Source organism: Bufo bufo, chromosome 1 (genome assembly GCF_905171765.1).
Source record: "Bufo bufo chromosome 1, aBufBuf1.1, whole genome shotgun sequence".
NCBI classification, from domain to species: domain Eukaryota; kingdom Metazoa; phylum Chordata; class Amphibia; order Anura; family Bufonidae; genus Bufo; species Bufo bufo.
The window spans coordinates 698,049,736-698,075,986 of NC_053389.1; the positions used below are offsets into that span (position 1 = coordinate 698,049,736).

The 26,251-nt window shown below is 45.6% G+C and overlaps 1 protein-coding gene across 1 annotated transcript in view; it reads left to right on the forward strand.

The window, feature by feature from the left end:
• SLCO3A1 (solute carrier organic anion transporter family member 3A1) overlaps positions 1-26,038 on the forward strand; it is a 490,487-nt gene extending 464,449 nt beyond the window's left edge. The window contains exon 10 of the mRNA XM_040414195.1: positions 24,961-26,038. Within this exon, the coding sequence (XP_040270129.1) occupies positions 24,961-25,340 (380 nt within the window). The 3' untranslated portion in view covers positions 25,341-26,038. The remainder of the gene's footprint in view (positions 1-24,960) is intronic.
• The last annotated feature ends 213 nt before the right edge of the window (positions 26,039-26,251 follow it).

A 26,251-nucleotide genomic window follows, 5' to 3' on the forward strand; every position in this document is an offset into this window, starting at 1 on the left:
GGTTCATCGCTCCTCAGAGTGTCGATATCTGCAGTTAAGGCAAGGTAGTCTGCTACCTGTCGGTCGAGTCGTTCTCTGAGGGTGGACCCCGAAGGGCTGTATTGATGCATAGGACTTAAAAAGCTCTGCATGTCCTCCATCAACAACACGTCTGTAAAGCGTCCTGTCCTTGCCGGCGTGGTCGTGGTAGGAGGAGGATTACTTTCACCTCTTCCCCTGTTAGATTCCCGTTGTGCTGTAACATCACCCTTATACGCTGTGTAAAGCATACTTTTTAATTTATTTTGGAACTGCTGCATCCTTTCCGGTAATTCGGTAACATTTCAGGCACTTTCTGCTTATACCGGGGGTCTAGTAGCATGGCCATCCAGTACAGGTCGTTCTCCTTAATCCTTTTTATACGAGGGTCCCTCAGCATGCACGACAGCATGAAAGACCCCATTTGCACAAAGTTGGATGCCGAGCTACTCATGTCCCGTTCCTCGTCCTCAGTGATCTCACTGAAGATATGTTCTTCCCCCCAGCCACGTACAGCACCACGGGTACCAGATAGGTGACAACGAGCACCCTGGAATGCCTGCTGTGGTTGGTCTTCCTCCTCCTCCTCAAAGCCACATTCCTCCTCTGACTCCTCTTCCTCACACTCCTCTTCCAGCGTTGCCGCAGGTCCAGCAAGCGATGCTGATAAGGCTGTTTCTGGTGGTGATGGTGACCACAACTCTTCCTCTTCCTCTTCGGCCTGATCCAGCACTCTTCGCAGGGCACGCTCCAGGAAGAAAACAAATGGGATGAGGTCGCTGATGGTGCCTTCGGTGCGACTGACTAAGTTTGTCACCTCCTCAAAAGGACGCCTGAGCCTACAGGCATTGCGCATGAGCATCCAGTAACGTGGCAAAAAAAATTCTCAGCTCCGAAGAGGCTGTCCTGCTTTTTCTTGTTGGAGCAGGCAGTCGAACATTAGGAGTGTTGAATTCCAACGTGTCGGGCTGTCGCAAATCAAGCGCCTCACTGGCATGTTGTTTCGGCGCTGGATATCTGAAAAGTGCGCCATGGCCGTGTAGGAACGCTTGAAATGGCCACACACCTTCCTGGCCTGCTTGAGGACATCCTGTAAGCCTGGGTACTTATGCACAAAGCGTTGTACGATCAGATTACACACATGTGCTATGCACGGTACATGTGTCAATGCCGCCAACAAATTGCTTCCGTTGTCACACACTACTTTGCCGATCTCCAGTTGGTGCGGAGTCAGCCACTGATCCACCTGTGCGTTCAGGGCGGACAGGAGTGCTGGTCCGGTCTGACTCTCTGCTTTCAGGCAAGTCAACCCCAAGACAGCGTGACACTGTCGTATCCTGGATGTGAAATAGCCCCTGGAGAGCTGGGGGGTGCCGTTGATGTGGAGCAAGACGCAGCAGCAGAAGAGGACTCAGCCGAGGAGGTTATGGAAGAGGATGGAGTAGGAGGAGTAGAGGAGGTGGCAGCAGGCCTGCCTGCAAGTCGTGGCGGTGTCACCAACTCCTCTGCAGAGCCACGCATTCCATGCTTGGCAGCCGTCGGCAGGTTTACCCTATGCGCAGTGTAGGTGATATACCTGCCCTGACCGTGCTTTGCAGACCAGGTATCAGTGGTCAGATGGACCTTTGCCCCAACACTGTGTGCCAGACATGCCATTACTTCCTTTTGCACAATCGAGTACAGGTTGGGGTTGCCTTTTGTGCAAAGAAATTTCGGCCGGGTACCTTCCACTGCAGTGTCCCAATAGCTAAAATTTTTTGAAGGCCTCAGACTCCACCAGCTTGTATGGTAAAAGCTGGCGTGCTAAGAGTTCAGACAAGCCAGTTGTCCGACGCCGGGCAAGGGGGTGAATTTGTGACATTGGCTTCTTACGCTCAAACATGTCCTTGACAGACACCTGACTGTGGGCAGATGAGCAGGAACTGCTCAAGGAGAGAGACGAAGTGGCGGATGTTTGAGAGGGGGAAAGGAGGACAGCAGTGGTTGACGTGGCTGAAGATGCTGGACGAGGAGGAGGATGGCGGCTTTGAGTTTGTGTGCTGCTTGTACTCATGTGTTGATCCCATAGGCATTTGTGATGTGAGATCATGTGCCTTCGCAAAGCAGTTGTACCTAGGTGGGTGTTGGACTTCCCACGACTCAGTTTCTTTTGGCACGGGTTGCAAATGGCATCGCTGTTGTCAGAGGCAGACACACAAAAAAAATGCCACACTGCTGAGCTCTGCAATGACGGCATTCTGGTGGTGGCAACAGCATGCGTTGATTGGCGTGCTATCTGGCTGACCCCGGGTGCCGATGCATGCTGTCTGACTGTGTCACTAGCTCCTTGCGACGACCTCCCCCTGCTTCCAACTCGTCTCCTCCTCCTCTCTGTCTCCCCATCTGATTTTTTCCCCCTGTTCTTCTTCTCTTCGAGCGGGCACCCACGTGACATCCACGGACAATTCATCATCATCAACCGCTTCACTTGTATCTGACAACTCAGCAAAGGAAGCAGCAGCGGGTACAACATCATCATCATCACACCGTACGTCCATGTGTGTAATGCTGCCTGACTGAGACATATCCCTGTTATCTACATCCTCTGGCAATAATGGTTGCGCATCACTCATTTCTTCCAACTGATGTGTAAATAACTCCTCTGACAGATCAAGTGAAATGGCTGTGGTGCTAGTGTTGGTGGTGGCGGCGGGCGGGCGAGTGGTAACTTGAGAGGTGCCCGAAGCTGAGCTGGAGGAGGATGGTGCCTCAAGGTTCCGAGCGGAAGCTGTAGATGATTGGGTGTCCTGTGTTAGCCAGTCAACTATGTCCTCAGATCTTTTCGAGTTCAGGGTACGTAGCCTCTGAACACTGGGCATTATTCTAGGGCCAAAGGGAATGACAGCACCACGACCACGACGGCCCCTGCGGGGTGTCCTGCCTCTGCCTGTCATATTTTTTAGATTAGTTTAGTTGTACTATGCGTGCAGCAGGGCCTTAAACACACAAACACGTGCAGGCAACTGACTGCTATTTATTCACAGTCAAATTTTTATTTATTTTTAAATGTAATCTACTGTGACACCAGATATGAGTTGCGCTGGTGACACTATGCACTTGCAGCAGGGCCTTAAACACACAAACACGTGCAGGCAACTGACTGCTATTTATTCACAGTCAAAATTGTTGTTTTTCTTTAAATGTAATCTACTGTGACACCAGATATGAGTTGCACTGGTGACACTGTGCACTTGCAGGGCATGAAACACACGCTCGTGCAGGCAACTGGCTGCTATTGTATTACAGTCCAAAAAGTTTTTGTTTTTTTAATGCAAGCTACTGTGACACCAGATATGAGTGGTGGCACTGGGCAAGTGGGCACAGTATACGCTGTGAGCCTGACACACATGCTGGCAGGAAACTGCAATTCGATTAGACAGGAAAAAAAAAAGCAGACTGATGTTCTAGCCCTAAAAAGGGCTTTTTGGGGTGCTGTCCTTACAGCAGATATCAGATGAGTCTTTCAGGACTGTAGTGGACACTGAATACACTAGCCTAGCTATCGATTCCCCTATTAAATCAGCAGCAGCTACACTGTCCCTCCTCTCACTAAGAATACAGCTTCCGAATGAATCTAAAATGGATGCTGTCCAGGAGGTGGGAGGGTCTGGGAGGGAGGTTATGATGCTGATTGGCTGGAATGTGTCTGCTGACTGTGAGGTACAGGGTCAAAGTTTACACAATGATGACGAATAGGGGGCGGACCGAACATCGCATATGTTCGCCCGCCGTGGCGAACGCGAACAAGCTATGTTCGCCGGGAACTGTTCGCCGGTGAATAGTTCGGGACATCTCTAATTATAAACACTTACTGATAAGAATGTGGCTTAAATAAGTGTTTATGACCTTTTAGTAATTTAGAGATAAGGTTTATTAGATGACAAGCACAAAGTGAAAGTAAAACGTAGAATGCACACAGCTAGAATTTTTTTTTAACCTTTTGTGACAGAACAGCTCAATATTTTTACATAGTAACATATTAACATAGTTTATACGGCTAAAAAAGCCATTTATCCATCCAGTTTAGTCTGTTATCCTGCAAGTCAATCCAGAGGAAGGCAAAAAAAAACAATGAGGTACAAGCCAATTTTCCTCTTTTCAGGGGAAAGAATTCCTTCCTGACTCCAATCAGGCAATCATAACTCCCTAGATCAATTACCCTTCTCCAGAAATCTAATATCTATAATATGTTATATTATTATACTCCAGAAATACATCCAGGCCCCTCTTGAACTCTTTTAGTGAACTCACCATCACCACCTCCTCAGGCAGAGAGTTCCATAGTCTCACTGCTCTTACCGTAAAGGATTCTCTTCTATGTTTGTGTACAAACTTTTTTTTCCTCTAGACGTTGAGGATGTCCCCTCGTCACAGTCACAGTCCTGGGAATAAATAGATGATGGGAGAGATCTCTGTACTGACCCCTGATATATTTATACATAGTTATTAGATCTCCCCTTAGCCCTCTTTTTTCTGAACTGAATAACCCTAATTTTGATAATATTTCAGGGTACTGTAGTCTACCCATTCCAGTTATTTCTTTTGGCGCCCTTCTCTGAACCCTCTCCAGCTCTGCTATGTCTGCCTTTTTCACAGGAGCCCAGAACTGTACACAGTATTCCATGTGTGGTCTGAATAGTGATTTGTAAAGTGGCAGGACTATGTTCTCTTCATGTGCATCAATGCTCAATATTTTTAATAAAAACTATTGAAAAAAATATTTTTATTATTAATTAATTAATTATTATTTTTAGCCCAAAATGAGTAAAATGCAATCATAAAAATTGCCCCCAAAGGAGTATACAAAGGCTTTAACCTTTCTCTTCCTAGGCAATCCATTCTAATCATTATATTGTAGGGCAGACCCCCCCCCCCCCCCCCCCCTACAAGTGTAAGCATTTAAAGTGTTCTAAATGCCCAGCTCCACCTACCATCTGCATTTTGTTATGGTCTATTAGAAATCTCTGATATGCATTTTGTTAAAATATGCTTTTGTGACCTAAAATGAACCATTTCCCTTTTTGTAGTGAAAAAAAGAAGAGAACACAGAAGTCGTTCTTCTCAAAATATGTTTTTGCTCAGTACAGTGTATCCTAATCAATTATTGACCACTGGCTGGTTTTCTATAATGGACGGTCCTGGGCATTATTCCAAATGTTGCCTTTTTATGGCACTGTCATCCTCAGACTTTCATTGATGTCAGGACTGAATGTCAGACTAGAACATGATGCTGATATTAATATATAGTGGTAAATATTTAATACATAGCAAAAAGTATCCCTAAATTGCACAAAAATATAATAAAGACTTTTTACATTCAAATCAGCAATACATAGGGGTTTTATTATAATTTCAGTAGGTGCTAGAATACAAAATTACTCATTTCTGTCCGATCATGGTCATGGATGGAGTCAAAAACTAAAGAAAATTTCCCCATGCAATAAAATTTAATTGGTAGATAAAAGTGCTGAAAATGTTACAGACCAAATTTATTGATAACTGGCATGGCTGCTATTACAGTTCCCTAGGGCCCAATTGGCACATAGGAAAGTGATTGTGTTAGGAAAAAAAGCTTATGGTTACAGGTTTTAAATTGGGACCCAGGTTCAAGATATGCCACTGTATGCAGTGATAAATCATTAGGCACATACAGTATGTCATTTACAAGTCTAAAGGTGGGGTTACATGGGTCGAGCTAAAGCCGATTGTTGGGAAGGAAGCGTTCCTTCTCGACAGTCGGCCGCTCGTTCAGTGAAGGAGACCACTGCATTTACATACTGCAATCTCCTTCACAGTAAGAGGATGGGGGATCATTATTGGGATCTAACCAATCACAGTGATTGCTGGCAAATGACCACTCTGATTGGTCCCTTGCAGGCTTCTCCAGTGTATCTGCTCTCAGGGAGAGTGGAGACTCGGGGGTTGTAACATTGGGATTAGTTATGAACGCAGAATCTGAGGGGTTTAATAACGGGGGGTGGCACAATCGCTGTTCCCTGTGATTGCATCCTCTACTTGCAATGAAATGTGATTCGCGACAAAGTAATTAATCACAAAGCAAATTTCTTTGTAAATTTTGCCGAAGCAGCTGAATCAAATTTTTTAAAACTTCGCTTATCTCTGGCAGTGATCTTAACCTTCTAGCATAGATAGTGTTAAACTTTGGTCCCCAAAACCTTATCCTGCACGGTCTCCACCGTTTCACAGTGAGTTGAGCTTAGGGAGAAACGTCCCAAGAGCTTATGCGCTAGGGACAGTGTTGCAGAAAGCTATTAATAGAATAATATTGGATAGGTAGAGTGCAGGGACAGTGCAGGGACAGTGTAGGGAGATAGCAGGTAGAGTTTTTAGACACTGTAGGGAGAGCATAGGGAGACTGCAGGGACAGTTTAGATTGAGTGTAATCGCTGTCTGCATCTTGTTGAACTGCTTCCATATTCCCAGTTAATTTGTTAGTTTATACATAGAATTACTGTGCCTCAATATTAAAGGCTGATCTAATATATCATACTGTTTATCTTGTTCAACTGCTGTCACATTCTTAGCTAATCCGTTACATTACTGATACAGATGCTGTATACTATTCGCAACAGATAGTTGTCTGGGCCCTCCAAAAGAATGATCAGTGGCAAAAATGTTGCTGTGGTGGCACAAGTAGCAGTAGAAGAAGAGGTGGTAGTAGCAGATGCAGCAACAGGCCAGAGCTGCCTCTGTCATCAGCAGTCATATTTTGACCAAGGATCCAGCTGTACTGGAATGGATGACTCTTCAACATCATCTCAAGTGACAACAGATACACACAGCCTGGAATCAGTGGGTTCCTCTGACATCACACTTAGTTGGCATGGCCCAGGAACTGCCTCTGTGCCCTCACATGTCCTGAACCTGCCTCTTGCTTTTGCTGCTCTTTCTGCTAGCCAGATAACCTCCTGTTCTGCTCCGCATTTGAACTGTTACAGGCCAGCAGAGACTTGGAGGAGAGGTCCGCTGTAGACTCCTCTAGGCGTGCAACTACCGATGTTGACAGTCAGGTGGGAGCACATGTTGTGAGAGGTCAGGGATGTGTGCAAAAGACAGGTGAGGATCACAAAAGGATATGGGAGCTGGGTGAAGAGGGGGGCATCATCATCATCGGGGTGACGGTAGCAGTGTGTCCATGAGACAGTAGGATGTAAGTGTGCCCATGAGACAGCAGGGTGGAAGCAGTGAGAGATCTGCAGCCAAACACGGAAGGGATAAACCGTCTACTACTCGGGAGACTATTTGTGAGGAACGCACAAGCATAAAAGTATCGGCAGGCAGGCATCATGCAGTGTTGGACAGAAAATGCCATACTTGCCAGTGTGGGAATTTTTCACCAAGTCACTTGGGAACTTTAGCATGGCGGTATGCAGGATGTGTGGGCTGAAGATGAGGCGTGGCCAGGGTGCTAATGTTAGCACGACGGCCCTGCGTCAACACATGGAGCATCACCATAATGTGGCATGGGAAAACCATGCCACTTGTTTAGCGTTACAGCCTAATGCAGCAACTGCATCTCCCATCTATACCCACCCCCTCTCCAGCAGTTAGCTTGACATCAGCAGAAGGAAACTGTTGTTCATTCCAGTTGACTTCGATGTTGTCTACTGCTTCTGATGCTCCTCCTACTCCTCGTCACTTGTTTCGACAGCAATCGATCACCGAGACGATTGCAAAATGACAACAGTATACATGCACTCATTCTACAGCGCAGAATCTGAACGTGCACCTGGCCAAGTTGCTGGTACTACAGTCCTTCCCTTTCCATGTAGTTGACTCCGCACATTTCAGAGAACTCATGGCTTGTGCCCACCCAAGGTCGAGAGTCTCAAGCCGACATTACTTTTCCAAAAAAGCTGTACCAGCACTGCACACATACGTTGAGCAGAAGGTGGGCCAGTACTTGGGCCTCTCGGATCTGGTAGAGTTCACACCAGCGCTGACGTATCGAGTTTTAACTGTGGTCAAGCACAATGTATATCGTTCACAGCCCACTGGGTAAATGTGGTTCTGGACCAGGCACACCAGCAACTTGGCCAGGTGATGGCAATGCCGCCTCCGCATTGTAATGCTGAGATTTCTGCGCCAATGTCCTTTAAAGCTTCCTCATCATCCACCTTGTCCTTACCCTCCCCTCTAGGCACAGTTTACATTGGTTCTTCAGTATACCATCTATGCAAAGCTAGACGTTGCTATGCAGTTCGGCACCTGGTCTGCCTTGGTGAACGGAGCCACACTGGGGAGGAACTGCTCGACATCATCAATAAAGAAATCGAACACTGGCTGTCTCCTCGCCAACTGAAGATAGGAACCATGGTAATGGGAAGAGCATTTTGTCAACACTGCATCAGGGAGGGCTGACCCACGTGCCCTGCATGGCACATGTCTTCATTCTTGTTGTCACCCAGTTCCTCAAGTCTTCCACTGATCTGCAAGAGTGTTAAAAATGCACTTTAGCCACTCTTATCGTGCAAATCTCATCCTCCTTGAGCTGCAAAGACAAAATGCTCTCCCCCCAACATCACCTGAAATGCCACGTTTCCACCCATTGGAAATCCACACTTTATATGCCTGTACGAGCAGAGGAAGACAATCAACGATTTCTTAATGCTGCAAATGGAAAGGTTTGCTCCCTCGTGTAACTTCCACGCTAGCCAGTGGCAGCTCATGCGTGACATGTGCCATTTTCTCAGGCCCTTTCAGGAGGCCACTTTATTTGTCAGTCGGCAGAATTGCAGGATGAATGATGTCATTTCACTCCTTCATGTCCTGGACGGGATGCTGATAAATCGGATTGGTGGGGGGACAGAAGATGATTTGCATTTGACGGCCACCTGAGCCCTGAGGAAGATGAACGGACAGAGGAGGTGAATTTTATACACAACTTGGTGGTTTATCTGCCCAAGAGACAGGAGAGGAGCAGGAGGAGCATGAGTTGCTGGAGGTTGATGACGTAGACGATGCAGATGACCCTGACAAACCGTGGCAGTATGCAGTGAAGATGGAGGCAGGTAGGTTACTTTATGCGCAAATGGCCAGATGCACGTGGTCATGTTTGTGTAGTGACAGCCACATTGTTAGGATTTGACTGGCTTTCCACATTGTTAGACATTCACTATTGGTAAAAAATGGGGGCATTTTTTATACCTTTCGAGAGGGATGCAAAAAATGGACTACCGTAGAGACATGCTGTTTAGTAGACATGCTGTAGAGACATGCTGCCCACGCACTGCCATCGCCCGTCCTCAGGAAGGTCTGACTGAGGCGACCCTTGGCACTCATGCTCCACTGCCAGGAGGGGCAGGATAAGCTCCATATGCAGCAACTTAAGTCTGGAGTCTATAATGAGCAGTTTTCTTCATCCGCCTACTGAAGAAGCCACCTAGCAGCAGCAGGACATGCAGCAGGTGATGGCATACATGGACTGCTCCCTGTAACCCATGATCCAAGATCCCCTGGACTACTGTGCATGCAAACTCCAAGTACTGTTTGGCCACAATTGAAATCAGCATCAGCATGCTTTCCTGAAAAGCCAGTAGTATGGCATCAGGGTGTTCAGTGTGGCAGTGGGCATAGTTATCTCTAAGAGAACTCGCCTTTCCTCCCTAAATGTTACCTTCATAAAGATGAATCAGGCGTGGATCAACTAGGATTTCCAGACACCTGTGCTTGATGTAACAGAATAGATCATTCTGCCACTAATGATCATACTGTAGTATGCTGCCACGCTGGAATATTCTTCAAAATGCACCATTACTTCTGGCCACGTCTTCCTGTCACCGTTCTGATGCTGCTACCGACCTGATGTCACTTGCCCACTGCCTCTACTACCATTTCTACAATGGTGCTTCTTTGCCTACTTATATGTACAGTCGTGGCCAAAAGTTTTGAGAATGAGAACAAATATTAGTTTTCACAAAGTTTGCTGCTAAACTGCTTTTAGATCTTTGTTTCAGTTGTTTCTGTGATGTAGTGAAATATAATTACACGCACTTCATACGTTTCAAAGGCTTTTATCGACAATTACATGACATTTATGCAAAGAGTCAGTATTTGCAGTGTTGGCCCTTCTTTTTCAGGACCTCTGCAATTCGACTGGGCATGCTCTCAATCAACTTCTGGGCCAATTCCTAACTGATAGCAACCTATTCTTTCATAATCACTTCTTGGAGTTTTTCAGAATTTGTGGGTTTTTGTTTGTCCACCCGCCTCTTGAGGATTGACCACAAATTCTCAATGGGATTAAGATCTGGGGAGTTTCCAGGCCATGGACCCAAAATGTCAACGTTTTGGTCCCTGAGCCACTTAGTTATCACTTTTGCCTTATGGCACGGTGCTTTATCGTGGTGGAAAATGCATTGTTCTTCACCAAACTGTTGTTGGATTGTTGGAAGAAGTTGCTGTTGGAGGGTGTTTTGGTACCATTCTTTAATCATGGCTGTGTTTTGGGCAAAATTGTGAGTGAGCCCACTCCCTTGGATGAGAAGCAACCCCACACATGAATGGTCTCAGGATGCTTTACTGTTGGCATGACACAGGACTGATGGTAGCGCTCACCTTTTCTTCTCCGGACAAGCCTTTTTCCAGATGCCCCAAACAATCGGAAAGAGGCTTCATCGGAGAATATGACTTTGCCCCAGTCCTCAGCAGTCCATTCACCATACTTTCTGCAGAAGATCAATCTGTCCCTGATGTTTTTTTTGGAGAGAAGTGGCTTCTTTGCTGCCCTTCTTGACCCAGGCCATCTTCCAAAAGTCTTTGCCTCACTGTGCGTGCAGATGCGCTCACACACATTCCTGAGCAAACTCTGCACTGGTGGCACTCCGATCCCGCAGCTGAATCCTCTTTAGGAGACTATCCTGGCGCTTGCTGGACTTTCTTGGACGCCCTGAAGCCTTCTTAACAAGAATTGAACCTCTCTCCTTGAAATTCTTGATGATCCTATAAATTGTTGATTGAGGTGCAATCTTAGTAGCCACAATATCATTGCCTGTGAAGCCATTTTTATGCAACGCAATGAAGGCTGCACGCGTTTCTTTGCAGGTCACCATGGTTAACAATGGAAGAACAATGATTTCAAGCATCACCCTCCTTTTAACATGTCAAGTCTGCCATTTTAACCCAATCAACCTGACATAATGATCTCCAGTCTTGTGCCCGTCAACATTCTCACCTGAGTTAACAAGATGATTACTGAAATGATCTCAGCAGGTCCTTTAATGACAGCAATGAAATGCAGTGGAAAGTTTTTTTGGGGATTAAGTTAATTTTCATGGCAAAGAAGGACTATGCAATTCATCTGATCACTCTTCATAGCATTCTGGAGTATATGCAAATTGCTATTATAAAAATTTAAGCAGCAACTTTTCCAATTTCCAATATATATGTAATTCTCAAAACTTTTGGCCACGACTGTACATGTTACATTTGTTAAAGGATATGCATACCACTGGGCCTTGCTATCACACTGCTGTTTTTGGGTTATGCCACCATCTTGTGCTGTACTGTATGTCACTGCCGCAGTCTCCCCACTCTGTCATTGTACGACTATTGTCACTGTCAATGCCACTGCCTCCCAACTCTGTCATGGGGCCAATATTGTCCCTGTTACTGATACTGCTCTTGGCATCCATCCCCACTCAGTTATGGGGCCACCATTGTCCCTGTTTGTCCGTGTTGACTGTTACATAGTAAAATAGTATATAAAGCCAATAAATACATTTGTCCATCCAGTTCGGCCTGTTATCCTGTTGATCCAGAGGAAGGCAAAAAAAACTGTGAGGTAGAAGCCAATTTTCTCCACTTAAGGGAAAAAAAATTCCTTCCCGACTCCATTCAGGCAATCAGAATAATTGCCTGGATCAAAGGCCCCTCTCTAGTAGCTATAGCCTGTAATATTATTACATTCCAGAAATACATCCAGGCCACTCTTGAACTCTTTTAGTGAACTCACCATCACCACCTCCTCAGGCAGAGAGTTCCATAGTCTCACTGCTCTTACCGTAAAGAATCCTCTTCTATGTTTGTGTACAAACCTTTTTTCCTCCAGACGCAGAGGATGTCTACTTGTCACAGCCACAGTCCTGGGGATAAATAGATGATGGGAGAGATCTCTGTACTAACTAAAGATTTCCCGGACTATTCACTGGCGAACATCGCTTGTTCGCGTTTGCCGCGGCGGGCAAACATATGCGATGTTCGGTCCGCCCCCTATACGTCATCATTGAGCAAACTTTGACCCTGTACCTCACAGTCAGCAGACACATTCCAGCCAATCAGCATACTCTCCCTCCCAGACCCTCCCACCTCCTATAAAAAAGCAAGGACGGCATCCATCTTAGATTCATTCTGAAGCTGCAGTGTTAGTTAGAGCAGGGAGAGTGCTGCTGCTGCTGAATTAATAGGGAAAGCGTTAGCTAGGCCAGTGTTCTGTGTCCACTCCAGTCCTCAAAGACTCATCTGCTGTAAGGACAGTGTCCTGACAGCACCCCAAAAAGCCCTTTTTAGGGCTGGTACATCAGTCTGCTTTTATTTATTTTTTATATATATATATTGCAGTTGCCTGCCCGTGTGTGAGAGGCCACAGGCCCACAGACTGTACTGTGTGCACACCACTCATATCGGGTGGCACAGTACCTTGCAGATAAAAAAAGTCATTTAATTTTTCCTCTGTAATATAATTGCAGTTGCCTGCCAGTGAGTGTCAGGCCCACTGACTGTACTGTGCCCACTTCCAGTGCCCACTACTCATATCGGGTGGCACAGTACCTTGCAGATAAAAAAGTAATTTAATTTTTCCTCTGTAATATAATTGCAGTTGCCTGCCAGTGAGTGTCAGGCCCACTGACTGTACTGTGCCCACTGCCCACCACTCATACGGGGTGGTACAGTACCTTGCAGATTAAAAAGTAATTTAATTTTTTTCTCTGAAATATAATTACAGTTGCCTGCTAATGTGTGTCAGGCCCACAGACTGTACTGTGCCCACTGCCCACCACTCATATAGGGTGGCAAAGTACCTTGCAGATAAAAAAGTCATTAATTTTTTTCTCTGTAATATAATTGCAGTTGCCTGCCAGTGTGTGTCAGGCCCACAGACTGTACTGTGCCCACTGCCCACCACTCATATAGGGTGGCACAGTACCTTGCAGATAAAAAGTCATAAAATTTTTCCTCTGTAATATAATTGCAGTTGCCTGCCAGTGAGTGTCAGGCCCACTGACTGTACTGAGCCCACTGCCCACCACTCATATAGGGTGGCACAGTACCTTGCAGATAAAAAAGTTATTTAATTTTTTCTCTGTAATATAATTGCAGTTGCCTGCCAGTGAGTGTCAGGCCCACTGACTGTACTGTGCCCACTGCCCACCACTCATATAGGGTGGCACAGTACCTTGCAGATAAAAAAGTAATTACATTTTTTCTCTGTAATATATTTGCAGTTGCCTGCCAATGTATGTCAGGCCCACAGACTATACTGTGTCCACTGCCCACCACTCAAAAAGGGTGGCACAGTACCTTGCAGATAAAAAAGTTATTAAATTTTCCCTCTGTAATATAATTGCAGTTGCCTGCCAGTGAGTATCAGGCCCACTGACTGTACTGTGCCCACTGCCCACCACTCATATAGGGTGGCACAGTACCTTGCAGATAGAAAAGTAATTACATTTTTTCTCTGTAGTATAATTGCAGTTGCCTGCCAGTGAGTGTCAGGCCCACTGACTGTACTGTGCCTACTGCCCACCACTCATATAGGGTGGCACAGTACCTTGCACGCATAGTACCACTAATCTAAAAAAAAATGACAGGCAGAGGCAGGCCACCCCGCAGGGGCCTTCGTGGTCGTGGTGCTGTGATTTCCTTTGGCCCTAGAATAATGCCCAGTGTTCAAAGGCCATGTACCCTGAACTCGAAAAATTCTGAGGACATAGTTGACTGGCTTACACAGGACACCCAATTTTCTACAGCTTCTGCTCGGAACCTTGACGCACCATCCTCCTCCAGCTCAGCTTCGGGCACCTCTCAAGTTACCACTCGCCCGCCCGCCGCCACCACCAACACTAGCACCACAGCCGCTTCACTTGATCTGTCAGAGGAGTTATTTACACATCAGTTGGAAGAAATGAGTGATGCGCAACCATTATTGCCAGGGGATGTAGATAACAGGGATATGTCTCAGTCAGGCAGCATTACACACATGGACGTACGGTGTGATGATGATGATGTTGTACCCGCTGCTGCTTCCTTTTCTGAGTTGTCAGATACAAGTGAAGCGGTTGATGATGACGAATTGTCCGTGGATGTCACGTGGGTACCCACTCGAAGAGAAGAAGAACAGGGGGAAAGTTCAGATGGGGAGACAGAGAGGAGGAGGAGACGAGTTGGAAGCAGGGGGAGGTCATTGCAAGGAGCTAGTGGCACAGTCAGACAGCATGTATCAGCACCCGGGCTCAGCCAGACAGCACGCCAATCAACGCATGCTGTTGCCACCACCAGAATGCCGTCATTGCAAAGCTCAGCAGTTTGGCATTTTTTTTGTGTGTCTGCCTTTGATAACAGCGATGCCATTTGCAACCTGTGCCAAAAGAAACTGAGTCGTGGGAAGTCCAACACCCACCTAGGTACAACTGCTTTGCGAAGGCACATGATCTCACATCACAAACGCCTATGGGATCAACACATGGGTACAAGCTGCACACAAACTCAAAGCCACCATCCTCCTCCTGGTCCAGCATCTTCAGCCACGTCAACCACTGCTGTCCTCCTTGCCCCCTCTCAACCACCCGCCACTCCGCCTCTCACCTTCAGCAGTTCCTGCTCATCTGCCCACAGTCAGGTGTCTGTCAAGGAAATGTTTGAGCGTAAGAAGCCAATGTCACAGAGTCACCCCTTTGCCTGGTGTCTGACAGCTGGCTTGTCGGAACTCTTAGCCCGTCAGCTTTTACCATACAAGCTGGTGGAGTCTGAGGCCTTCAAAAAATTTGTAGCTATTGGGACACCGCTGTGGAAGGTACCCGGCTGAATTTTTTTTTCACAAAAGGCAATCCCCAACCTGTACTCGATTGTGGAAAAGGAAGTCATGGCATGTCTGGCACACAGTGTTGGGGCAAGAGTCCATCTGACCACTGATACCTGGTCTGCAAAACACGGTCAGGGCAGGTATTTCACGTACACTGCACATTGGGTTAACCTGCTGACGGCTGCCAAGCATGGAATGCATGGCTCTGCAGCGGAGTTGGTGACACCGCCACGACTTGCAGGCAGGCCTGCTGCCACCTCTTCTACTCCTCCTACTCCATCCTCTTCGCTAACCTCCTCGGCTGAGTCCTCTTCTGTTGCTGCGTCTTGCTCCACATCAATTGCACCCCCCCAGCTCCCCAGGGGCTATTCCACATCCCGGATACGACAGTGTCACGCCGTCTTGCGGTTGACTTTCCTGAAAGCAGAGAGTCAGACCGGACCAGCACTCCTGTCCGCCCTAAACGCACAGATGGATCAGTGGCTGACCCTGCACCAACTGGAGATCGGCAAAGTGGTGTGTGACAACGGAAGCAATCTGTTGGCGGCATTGAATTTGGGCAAGTTGACACATGTACCGTGCATGTCACATGTGTCGAATCTGATCGTACAACGCTTTGTGTATAAGTACCCAGGCTTACAGGACGTCCTCAAGCAGGCCAGGAAGGTGTGTGGCCATTTCAGGCGTTCCTACACGGCCATGGCGCACTTTTCCGATATTCAGCGGCGAAACAACATACCAGTGAGGCGCTTGATTTGGAACAGCCCGACACTTTGGAATTTAACACTCCTAATGTTCGACCGCCTGCTCCAACAAGAAAAAGCCGTCAACGAGTATTTGTATGACCGGGGTGCTAGGACAGCCTCTACGGAGCTGGGTATTTTTGTGCCACGTTACTGGACGCTCATGCGCAATGCCTGTAGGCTCATGCGTCCTTCAGAGGAGGTGACAAACCTAGTCAGTCGCACCGAAAGCACCATCAGCGACCTCATCCCATTTGTTTTCTTCCTGGAGCGTGCCCTGCGAAGAGTGCTGGATCAGGCCGTAGATGAGCGTGAAGAGGAAGAGGAAGAGTTGTGGTCACCATCACCACCAGAAACAGCCTTATCAGCATCGCTTGCTGGACCTGCGGCAACGCTGGAAGAGGAGTCTGAGGAGTCAGAGGAGGAATGTGGCTTTGAGGAGGAGGAAGAACAACCACAGCAGGCATCTCAGGGTGCTCGTTGTCACCTATCTGGGACCCGTGGTGTTGTACGTGGCTCGGGGGAAGAACAGACCTTCAATGAGATCAGTGAGGACGAGGAACGGGACATGAGTAGCTCGGCATCCAACCTTGTGCAAATGGGGTCTTTCATGCTGTCATGCCTGTTGAGGAACCCTCGTATAAAAAGGCTGAAGGAGAACGACCTGTACCCTACTAGATCCCCGGTATAAGCAGAAAGTGGCTGAAATGTTACCGAATTACCGGAAGTCGGAAAGGATGCAGCAGTTCCAAAACAAGTTAAAAAGTATGCTTTACACAGCGTATAAGGGTGATAGCACAGCACAACGGGAATCTAACAGGGGAAGAGGTGAAAGCTGCACTGCATTTCTGACAGTCTACATTGTTGGTTGAAAAAAATCACACTTTTTGTGCTAGATAGTACATTTGCGGCCTGCGCATCATTTTAGGCAGTCCAAAAAAACTTTAAATAGTGATGCTACATTGTTGGTTGAAAAAAGCACACTTTTTATGCTAGATAGTACATTTGCAGCCTGCGCTGCATTTCTGACAGTCCACTAAAACTGTTAAATACTGCTGTTATTTCGTTGTTTGAAAAAAACACCCTTTTCGTGCTAGATAGTACATTTACGGCCTGCGCTGCATTTCTGACAGTCCTATAAAACCGATAAATACTGCTGTTACATTGTTGTTTGAAAAAAAGCACACATTTTGTGCTAGATAGTACATTTGCGGCCTGCGTTGCATTTCTGACAGTCCACTAAAACCGTTAAATAATGATGGACGAACATCTGCCGGGACGGTTCGCGATCGCGCAAACGCGATCAAATGTTCATAAACCGCAAGTTCACGGCAGGTCCCATTCATTATAATGGCAGGCGAACCTGAAAAACCTTCAGCTCATATTTGCAGCCAAGAAATAATTACTAAAAGTGCACAAATAGTCCCACAACATGGACAGTGACGTACCAGATGTATTATTCGAATTTGTGATCTCCATTTATTATTTTTTTCAATGCGAAATATCGGCAATATAATTTTCGCGAAATGCTCTATACAGTTCCCAAATGCACTATAAAGAAAGTATATTGGTATATAACACCCCGCTTCAATCCGTTTTTTTGTGGGACGACTGGTATATCACACCAGTAGAAATTATTTGTTCCAATAACGCTTGTCCCTCTATATACCTGCAGTATCGCAGCAGAACCGCACACAACTGCCGCACAATACAAATGCACTATAATATACGTACTTTCTAACATAGAAAGTATATTATAACATTGTACAAGGAAGGAAATCCATTAGAATATACATAAAGATAAAACGTAACCTTTAATAATTTTACTATGAGGGTCCATTCACACGTCCGTAAGTGTTTTGCGGATCCGCAAAACACAGACACCGGCAACGTGCATTCCGCAATTTGTGGACCGCACATCACCGGCACTATAATAGAAAATGCCTAATCTTGTCTGCAATTGCGGACAAGAATAGGACATGTTCTATTTTTTTTGTGGAAACGGAAGTACAGATGCGGAAGTGCGGATCCGCAAATGCGGATGTGGATCCGCAAATGCGGATGCGGACAGCACATTCCGGCCCTATTGAAAATGAATGGGTCTGCACCCGTTTCGCAAAATTGCGGAACGGATGCGGACCCATTATGCGGACGTTTAAATGCAAAAGATATCCCTCAAAATGAAAATAAATTTAATTATTAAAGTTAAGCAAAAAGCATAGATGTGGTAGGCAATAACAAGTGCTCGGCGGCACTAAATCAGGTGCTCGGCGGCACCAAATCAGAAACCATATGTCCTACCACTATCCGGGGGGTTCCAGTGCACATCCATGAATCCCGGAGGGAAAGCAAAAAACATCTATCCCTGTGCTAGATGATGATGTGGTATTGAAGGACAGGGTGGGCAAAGAATTGTCCCTGATATTTCCCTACAGGGGGGTGCTATTCTGGCCCTGATAGCCTAACCACAGACCACCCGCCCAGATAAGAGCGACCCCGTCCGGAACCTTACCCTATATAAAAATGGCCCTAGTAAGCCCCTAGCCCCTAGGCCCCTGACTTCCAGGTGATCACTATATAGATCTATTTGTTTTTGACTCATTATAAAAGTATATTATAAGTATATCGCACCCCTCTGTGTATCACACATATCGATAGTACACTTTTGTGGCCCTATTAGCTAGCGTTTGGTGTTCCTAACAGCCTTTGCCTGCCCCCCACAGCAACCTCTCCCTACACTGGCAAAACACTGAATGTAAAATGACGGCCAGATCAGGTTTATTTATAAGGTAGGGGGTATGTCCATGTGCTGAAATGTCTCAATTGGCTGTCCTGTACCACCTGATGGATGTGTCGTGGGTCAAAGTTCTTCATAAGGTAAAATAATATGGCGAGCGCAAATTTCTCAATATGTTCGCATGTTCCACAAATTGCGAACACGCAAAGTTCACCGCGAAACGACCGCTGGTCGAACCGCAAGGCCATCTCTACCATTAAATACTGCTGTTATATTGTTGTTTTAAAAAAACACCCTTTTTGTGCTAGATAGTACATTTGCGACCTGCGCTGCATTTCTGACAGTCCAATAAAACCAGTCAATCCTGCTGTTACATTGTTGGTTGACAAATGCGCTTTTTTTGTGACAATGAAGTAATTGTATTAAGTTCGCCTGTCACACTGTTGTGTGACCTCAAGAAATGTTTTCTCTTTATGACACCGGCACAGCCTTACTGTCAGTGAACTCAATTGACTATTGGCGGTTACATTGTCGCCTGACATAAACCATTTGTTAGTTTGGTTGGTGAACGCAAAGAATGAGGAAAGTGTCAATTGTCAAATAAGGGATGTGGCTCTGGTCGTGGTGCTGGTGGTCTTGGTGGAACTCCTGTTGCAGGGAGAGGACGGGGTCGATCTGTGCCAGCTACACGCACAAGTGAAACACCTTCAACAGGTGCGAGTAGGCGACAGAACCTTCAGCATTATTTGGTAGGCCTGAATGCCGCTCTACGAATGGTGGGGCTAGAACAAGTACAGGCGATAGAACATTGGGTGGCTGACAGTGCCTCCAGTTCCTTCACATTGTCTCCCACCCGGTCCCTTGCTGAAAGCTCACAGTTGGCATCTGGAGCCCATGGCCATCTGTTTTTCACCTCACCCCCTTGCAAATCAGCCAAGCAGTATGAGCCCCAAGTCATGCAGCAGTCTCTTATTCTTTTTGATGACTCTGCTGGCAGGGTTTCCGTGAACCATCCACATAGCCCTGCACCAGAAGTGGAAGAGATTGAGTGCACCGATGCCCAACCACTTATGTTTCAGGATGAGGACATGGAAAGACCACCGCAGCACGTCTCTGATGATGACGAAACACAGGTGCCAACTGCTGCGGCTTTCTGCAGTGTGCAGACTGACAAGGAGGGCAGAGGTGAAGAGTGGGTGGAAGATGATGAGGTCCTAGACCCCACATGGAATCAAGGTCATGCGAGTGATGTGTGCAGTTCAGAGAAAGAGGCGGTGGTGGCACAGAGCCACCAGCACAGCAAAAGAGGGAGCAGGGTGCAAAAGCGGAGAGGCCGTCCCCTAGGCAGTACGCCTGCTACTGCCCACCGCACCCAGAGACCGAGCACACCAAAGCCCGCTTCAAGGAGTTTCCTGGCGACTACATGCGGTAGTGCCTGCGCAACGACTGCCGAGTTGCCCACATTCTAACTTGTGCTGATTACTGAGTGGCCACCCTGCTGGATCCCCGTTACAAGGACAACGTACCATCCTTAATTCCCTTACTGGAGCGTGATCGGAAGATGCAGAAGACGCTGGTAGACATGCCGCTGAGGGCAATCCCAACTGACACCGGGGGCTCAGTGGAAGCACAAGGCAAAGGCATAGGAGGAGGAAGAGGTTGCCAACGCAGCTGGGGCACCGCCAGCACCTCAGAAGGCAGGGTTAGCATGGCCGAAATGTGGAAAAGCTTTGTCAGCACGCCACAACAACTAGCACCACCAGCTGATATGGAACGTCTTAGCAGGAGGCAGCATTTCAGCAACATGGTGGAATAGTATATGTGCACACGCCTACACCTACTGACTGATGGGTCTGCCCCATTCAACTTCTGGGTCTCCAAATTGGGCCCATGGCCTGAGCTTGCCCTTTATGCCTTGGAGGTGCTGGCCTGCCCTACAGTCAGTGTATTGTCTAAACGTGTGTTTAGCACGGCAGGGGGCGTTATCACAGACAAGCACAGCCACCTGTCCACAGCCAACGTGGACATGCTCACGTGTAAAATTAACCAGGCCTGCATCCCACAAGACTTGTCTGTACCTTGTGCAGAATAGACATTTATACCGGCCTCACCCAGCCATTGTTATACTCAAGTGCACTTATTCTTTGTTTTCTTTTTTTATATGTCCCAATATTTTGGGGGCTACCCCAATAAAAAAATAAAAATAAAAAAAAATAAAAAAATAAAAAAAACAGTGTTGGCTACCTCCTCCACCTCCGCTTCCACCTACACCTCCACGGTCACCTCCTCCTCAACCTCCTACTCCACATGCACCTCCTCCTCCTAGTTCAAGATTATTATTTTTAATTTTTATGTATTTTGTTATTTTAAGTTATTTCCCTATCCACATTTGTTTGCAGGGAACTTGTACTACTCTTACCCCCATTTTGCTTCCTTTTGCAGCCCACTAGCCCTTTCCAGGACTTTTTTAGACACATTTTAGTGCCCAAAAGTTCAGGCCCCCATTGGCTTCAATGGGGTTCGAGTTCAGTGTCAAGTTCGGGTCCCGAACTCAAAATTTTTTGCGAAGTTCGGGCGAACCCGAACATCCAGGTGTCCGCATAACTGATGCACTGATTTAGTTTTTTTTACAGGATACAATTTCTTCCTTATTTTGCTGTTCTTCTGATGGATCAGAAGAACAGAAACATAACTGTGATGTGAACTCTCCCTAAGAGACACTAACAAATCTAAAACTGTGTCCAGAAAGTCAGTGATATTAGATTTTATGTTTGCAGGAACATCGTGAGAAAGTGCCATCTTTCATAAGCAATTGTAGTATGAGTGCTGAAGGCGGAAATTAGTGAGACTAAATCCAAATCACAAAGACTTAGTGAATATTAATGAGACTTGGCAGACAAGACACCACGACTAGCTACAATATCTGGCAGCTATGACAACTAGGTCACCTACTTTCAGCTTCACAAATGTACTCTGGGGACCCTCTGATATTTATCAGATTATGAACTAAATTTAGCTCATTTATGAACAAACGAATTCCTTGATTTTTCTACCCTTCAAACACCTGCCTTATGGAGCTCCCTGAGGTTCTCCATAGTATGATCTGACTCTCTGACATAGCACTATATTATATATCTTGCTAAAGGCAAAGTTTGGGGTCTTGACAAGTAAGCAGACAACACATGTTGACTGTCCGTGGACGTATGTAAGCATGAGCATTCATTTAAGACTGTGATCTTAACAAGTTAAGATTGTAAGGATAATAAATTGCTTACGGCCGCACACAGTTCTCATCTGGTATACGATGCTAAGCCACAGGCAGAACAATTTTAATAAACTAATGTGGTGCTCGCCATTGTAACACAATAGCTGTATTTCTGCAGGGCATGCATATAACTAGTAAATGTAGAGACTTTTGGAAATAAACCTGTTTGCTTAGCAGTAAAGGTGTCAGTAGTTCAAAAATTAATTGGCTGTGCAATGAAGACATGGTGGTTCTTGTAGGAGAAGATCATACAGAGTTAGCACTGCACATTTGGGACTATTCAGATCTACTTTGTGATAGGACTTGCTCATTACACGACAACAAACGCAGAGGACTCCTGTGCTAGAGCAGTGTGTGGGTCCTCCTCAATTAAAGAACATTCCACGCTTGGTCTCTAGTCACATTGCCAAAGCTACATCACAAGATGAGAAACTGTAACAAGAGGTTCACATCCCATTATTGGTCAGAGGGTCCGATAGTTGCATAAAGGATATGGCAGGGGCATTTTTTTAAAATTATTGCATTATACTTATTTTGGGTAAAAAGAATTTTTCATTTGGTCTTTATGAAAAATGTCATGCTCCCAGTATAAGGACTCATGCACACAACCGTATTTTGCCTTTTTTTTTGCAGATCGATTTATTTTTGTGGGGCTGCAAAACATGCAAACAGCACACGGATATGATCCGTGTGCTGTCCACATCTGTGAGAACTTGTCCGTTTTGTAAACAAGAATAGGCATTTCTACAATGGGCTGCAAAAAATGTGGGATGCAGACAAACCGTATCCGTACTTTGTGGACCACAAAACCGATTACAGTTGTGTGCAGGAGGACTAATGGCATAAGAGCGAGTTCGTATCACAATTTAGTTTTGCGTTCTTCTGATCCTTCAAAAGAACAGAAAACAAAACAAAAAAAACAAAAAACGGATCAGTTATTTTAAGCATCAGTAATTCTTAGTTTGTTTTACTTCTCTCAGCGATCAGTTCTTTTTGGTGGGAGCATAAGTCCTGCATGAAAATAATAACTGATCTCTTATGGAAGTGAAACAAACTGATCATAACTGATGCTCAAAATAATGGATCGTATTTTTCTGTTCTTCTCACAGATCGGAAGAACGGAAAGCTAAACAGTGATGTGAACTCTTCATCTTCACCCTTTCTGTGTATTTGCAGAGCAACATGTTCTGTGTTTACATAGAATCCCATCATCTGATGGCCCACGTGAATCCCTTATCTGTGATCTCCTGAAGTTCAGCACTTATTTAAGCCATATTCTTATTAGTGCGACAAGAATTGAGTTGTAATGAGTATCTGTGAGCTGTCAAGAGTCCAAAGAACAGGGTCCCAGACTAAGGGCTCGTTCACACGACCGTATGGCTTTTTCAGTGTTTTTAACGGATCCGTTTTTCAGTTTTTTGTTTTAGTAATCGTTCCGTTCTGTTTTTCCGTATGGCATATACAGTATACAGTAATTACATAGAAAAAATTGGGCTGGGTATGAAATTTTCAATAAATGGTTCTGCAAAAATGGAACAGATACGGAAGACATACGGAGTACATTCCGTATGTGTTCTGTTTTTTTGCGGACCCATTGACTTGAGTGATGCCACGGAACGTGATTTGCGGGCAATAATAGGACATCTTCTATCTTTCAATGGAACGGAAAAACGGAAATACGAAACGTAATGCATATGGAGTACATTCAGTTTTTTTGCAGAACCATTGAAATGAATGGTTCTGTATACGGACCGTATACGGATCCTATACGGAACGCAAAAAAATGGCCTGTATACAGAACGCAAAAAAAGTTTGTGTGAATGAGCCCTAAGGCCTCCTGCACACGAACATGTGCGCCCCGTGGTCATGCTGCAGCCCGCAAATTGCGGGCCGCAATGCACGAACATCGTCCGTGGGGCAGCCTCAGCAGATCCCGGACCCATTCACTTTAATGGGTCCGTGATCCTGCCGTTCTGCAAAAAGATAAGACATGTTCTATCTTTTTGCGGAATGGAAGTACGGGAAGAAACCCCATGGAAGCACTCCGTAGTGCTCCCGTAGGGTTCCGTTCCGTGCTTCCGTCCTGCACCATTCTGCATCTCTGCAATTGAGGACCCATTGAAGTAAATGGGTCCGCATCCGTGATGCGGAATGCGCAAATGCGGTCCGCAATACGGCAAAGGAGCGCAAGCCGCGGTTCCGCAAAAAATGGAAGCCGCCCGTGTGCCTTCCGCAATTTGCGGAACGGAACAGGCGGTCCATTGTAGAAATGCCTATTCTTGTCCGCAAAACGGACAAGAATAGGACATGTTATATTTTTTTTTGCGGGCCACGGAACGGAGTGCTGTCTGCATCTTTTGCGGCCCCATTGAAGTGAATGGGTCCGCGCCCGAGCCGCAAAAAATGCGGCTCGGATGTGGAGCACAATAACGGTTGTGTGCATGGGGCCATCAGTTATTGTGAGCCAAAACCAGTAGTGAAGCCTACGCAGAGATCAGGTATAATGATTCGATTCGCACCTGTTCTGTGTGTGAACCCAGCCTAAGCAGGCAGCTTTTCTGGACTCATACTGACAGTCTGCAGATACACTCTTAATTAACTCCTGTCGCACAAGAACTACTGAATATTTTTTTTTTATAAAGACCAATTAAAAAAATTATTTTTAGCCCAAAATGAGTAAAATTCAATAACAATAAAAAAAAGTCCCAAAGGTGTCCATAGTCTTTATATGCTATTGTGTATTGGCCAGAGGATTTGTCACTTTTCTTGTCCTATCTAAACAGAATTGAAGGAGAAAGCAAAACAAAAACACAGACCAGAGAGAGATGTCACTGATTTTTGGTTTTCCCGCCAAATACTAACTGAACCCGAGTGTGACTTATGAAAGCCAAAGGATCAGAATTTGAAAGAGAGCCATAGTTCCCTAATTTCCGTGATTGGTGCTAATCCGACCAATGTGGATCCAACCCTATAGATGTGCCATAAATGTATGTGGTGGCAAAACCCCTTTTGGAAAAGCTTATGTGTGTTTGATACTTGTTGAGTTAGACCTTATTGTGTAACATCACTATCGTCATAAAACTATTGTTAACTAATGTCTATTTTATCTATTTCACAGGATTTATACCTCCACCACTCATCTTTGGAGCTGGGATTGACTCTACCTGTCTGTTTTGGAGCACATTTTGCGGAGAGCAGGGAGCCTGTGCTCTGTATGACAATGTTGCCTATAGATATCTTTATGTCAGCATTGCTATAACACTGAAGTCCTTAGCGTTCATCCTTTATACCACCACATGGCAATGCCTGAGGAAAAACTATAAGAGATACATCAAAAATCACGAGGGAGGGCTCACTACAAGTGAATTTTTTGCATCAACGCTGACCTTAGATAACCTCGGCCGAGACTCTATCTCTCAAAATAAAACTAACAGGACAAAATTCATCTATAACCTGGAAGACCATGAGTGGTGTGAAAATATGGAGTCTGTTTTATAGTAAAAGATGGGTGGACTAACTCTATGTGTTGTCCACACAAGATATTCTTTATTTTTTAAATGAAAGCAAATATATATATAAATATAATTTCTTTTGCATTGGACATTGGATGGGACTTGGTTTATTTGCCATTAGAATGGTATATGGAAGGAAAGCAAACAGAGATCCAGCTGTTTGTTCTCAGGCCTTCAGCATCTGATCTTCTAGCATGTTGGATACTGCAACAAGTCCCTTATGGCTTGTCTAATGGAGAGCCCAGCAGGCTCACAAAAGCGGCTCATAAACTAAGCAAATCTGGCAAGATTCTAGCCTTGAATTTAATGGCATCATGCATTGCTGCGTTTGATTGATACAAGTGCAAACCATTTGCTGGATGATGGCTGACAGCACCCTATAAATACTCTTCAAGATCATCTCTCTCATTGCTGTGAATGGCAAACAGGCTCCGGCTTTAATAAATCCTAATCAATGTAATGACTTTCAAGACATTAAGAGAGCAATCAAAAATCCATGTTTTGGCTTTTTTTTTTTTTCTTCACCAGCTCATTGACTGAAATGTTGCCCTGTACTGTCACCGAAACGTGTATCCCATTAATCACGGTTCATAGACCCCTGTTCAGTAGAGCATGATTCCGGCCTTCCTTTGTCTGAGTGAATTTAAGAATTGTTGCAGTGAACAGAGAAAAATCCTCAAATGAGTCAGTTTCATGCATTACTGAAATATTATTTATTTTTTATTACATTTTTAATGCAGCTTTTCTGAATAATAAGACAGAATACAACAGGAAGGCATGTGTAGATCATTTATGAAGTGACGCTTGTTACAGTTTTATTTCACGAGTTCCTTCATAACTTATGATAGATAAGGAGCAAGGGTGACATATCTGTTTTTGGACCCTTTGGTTAAAGTT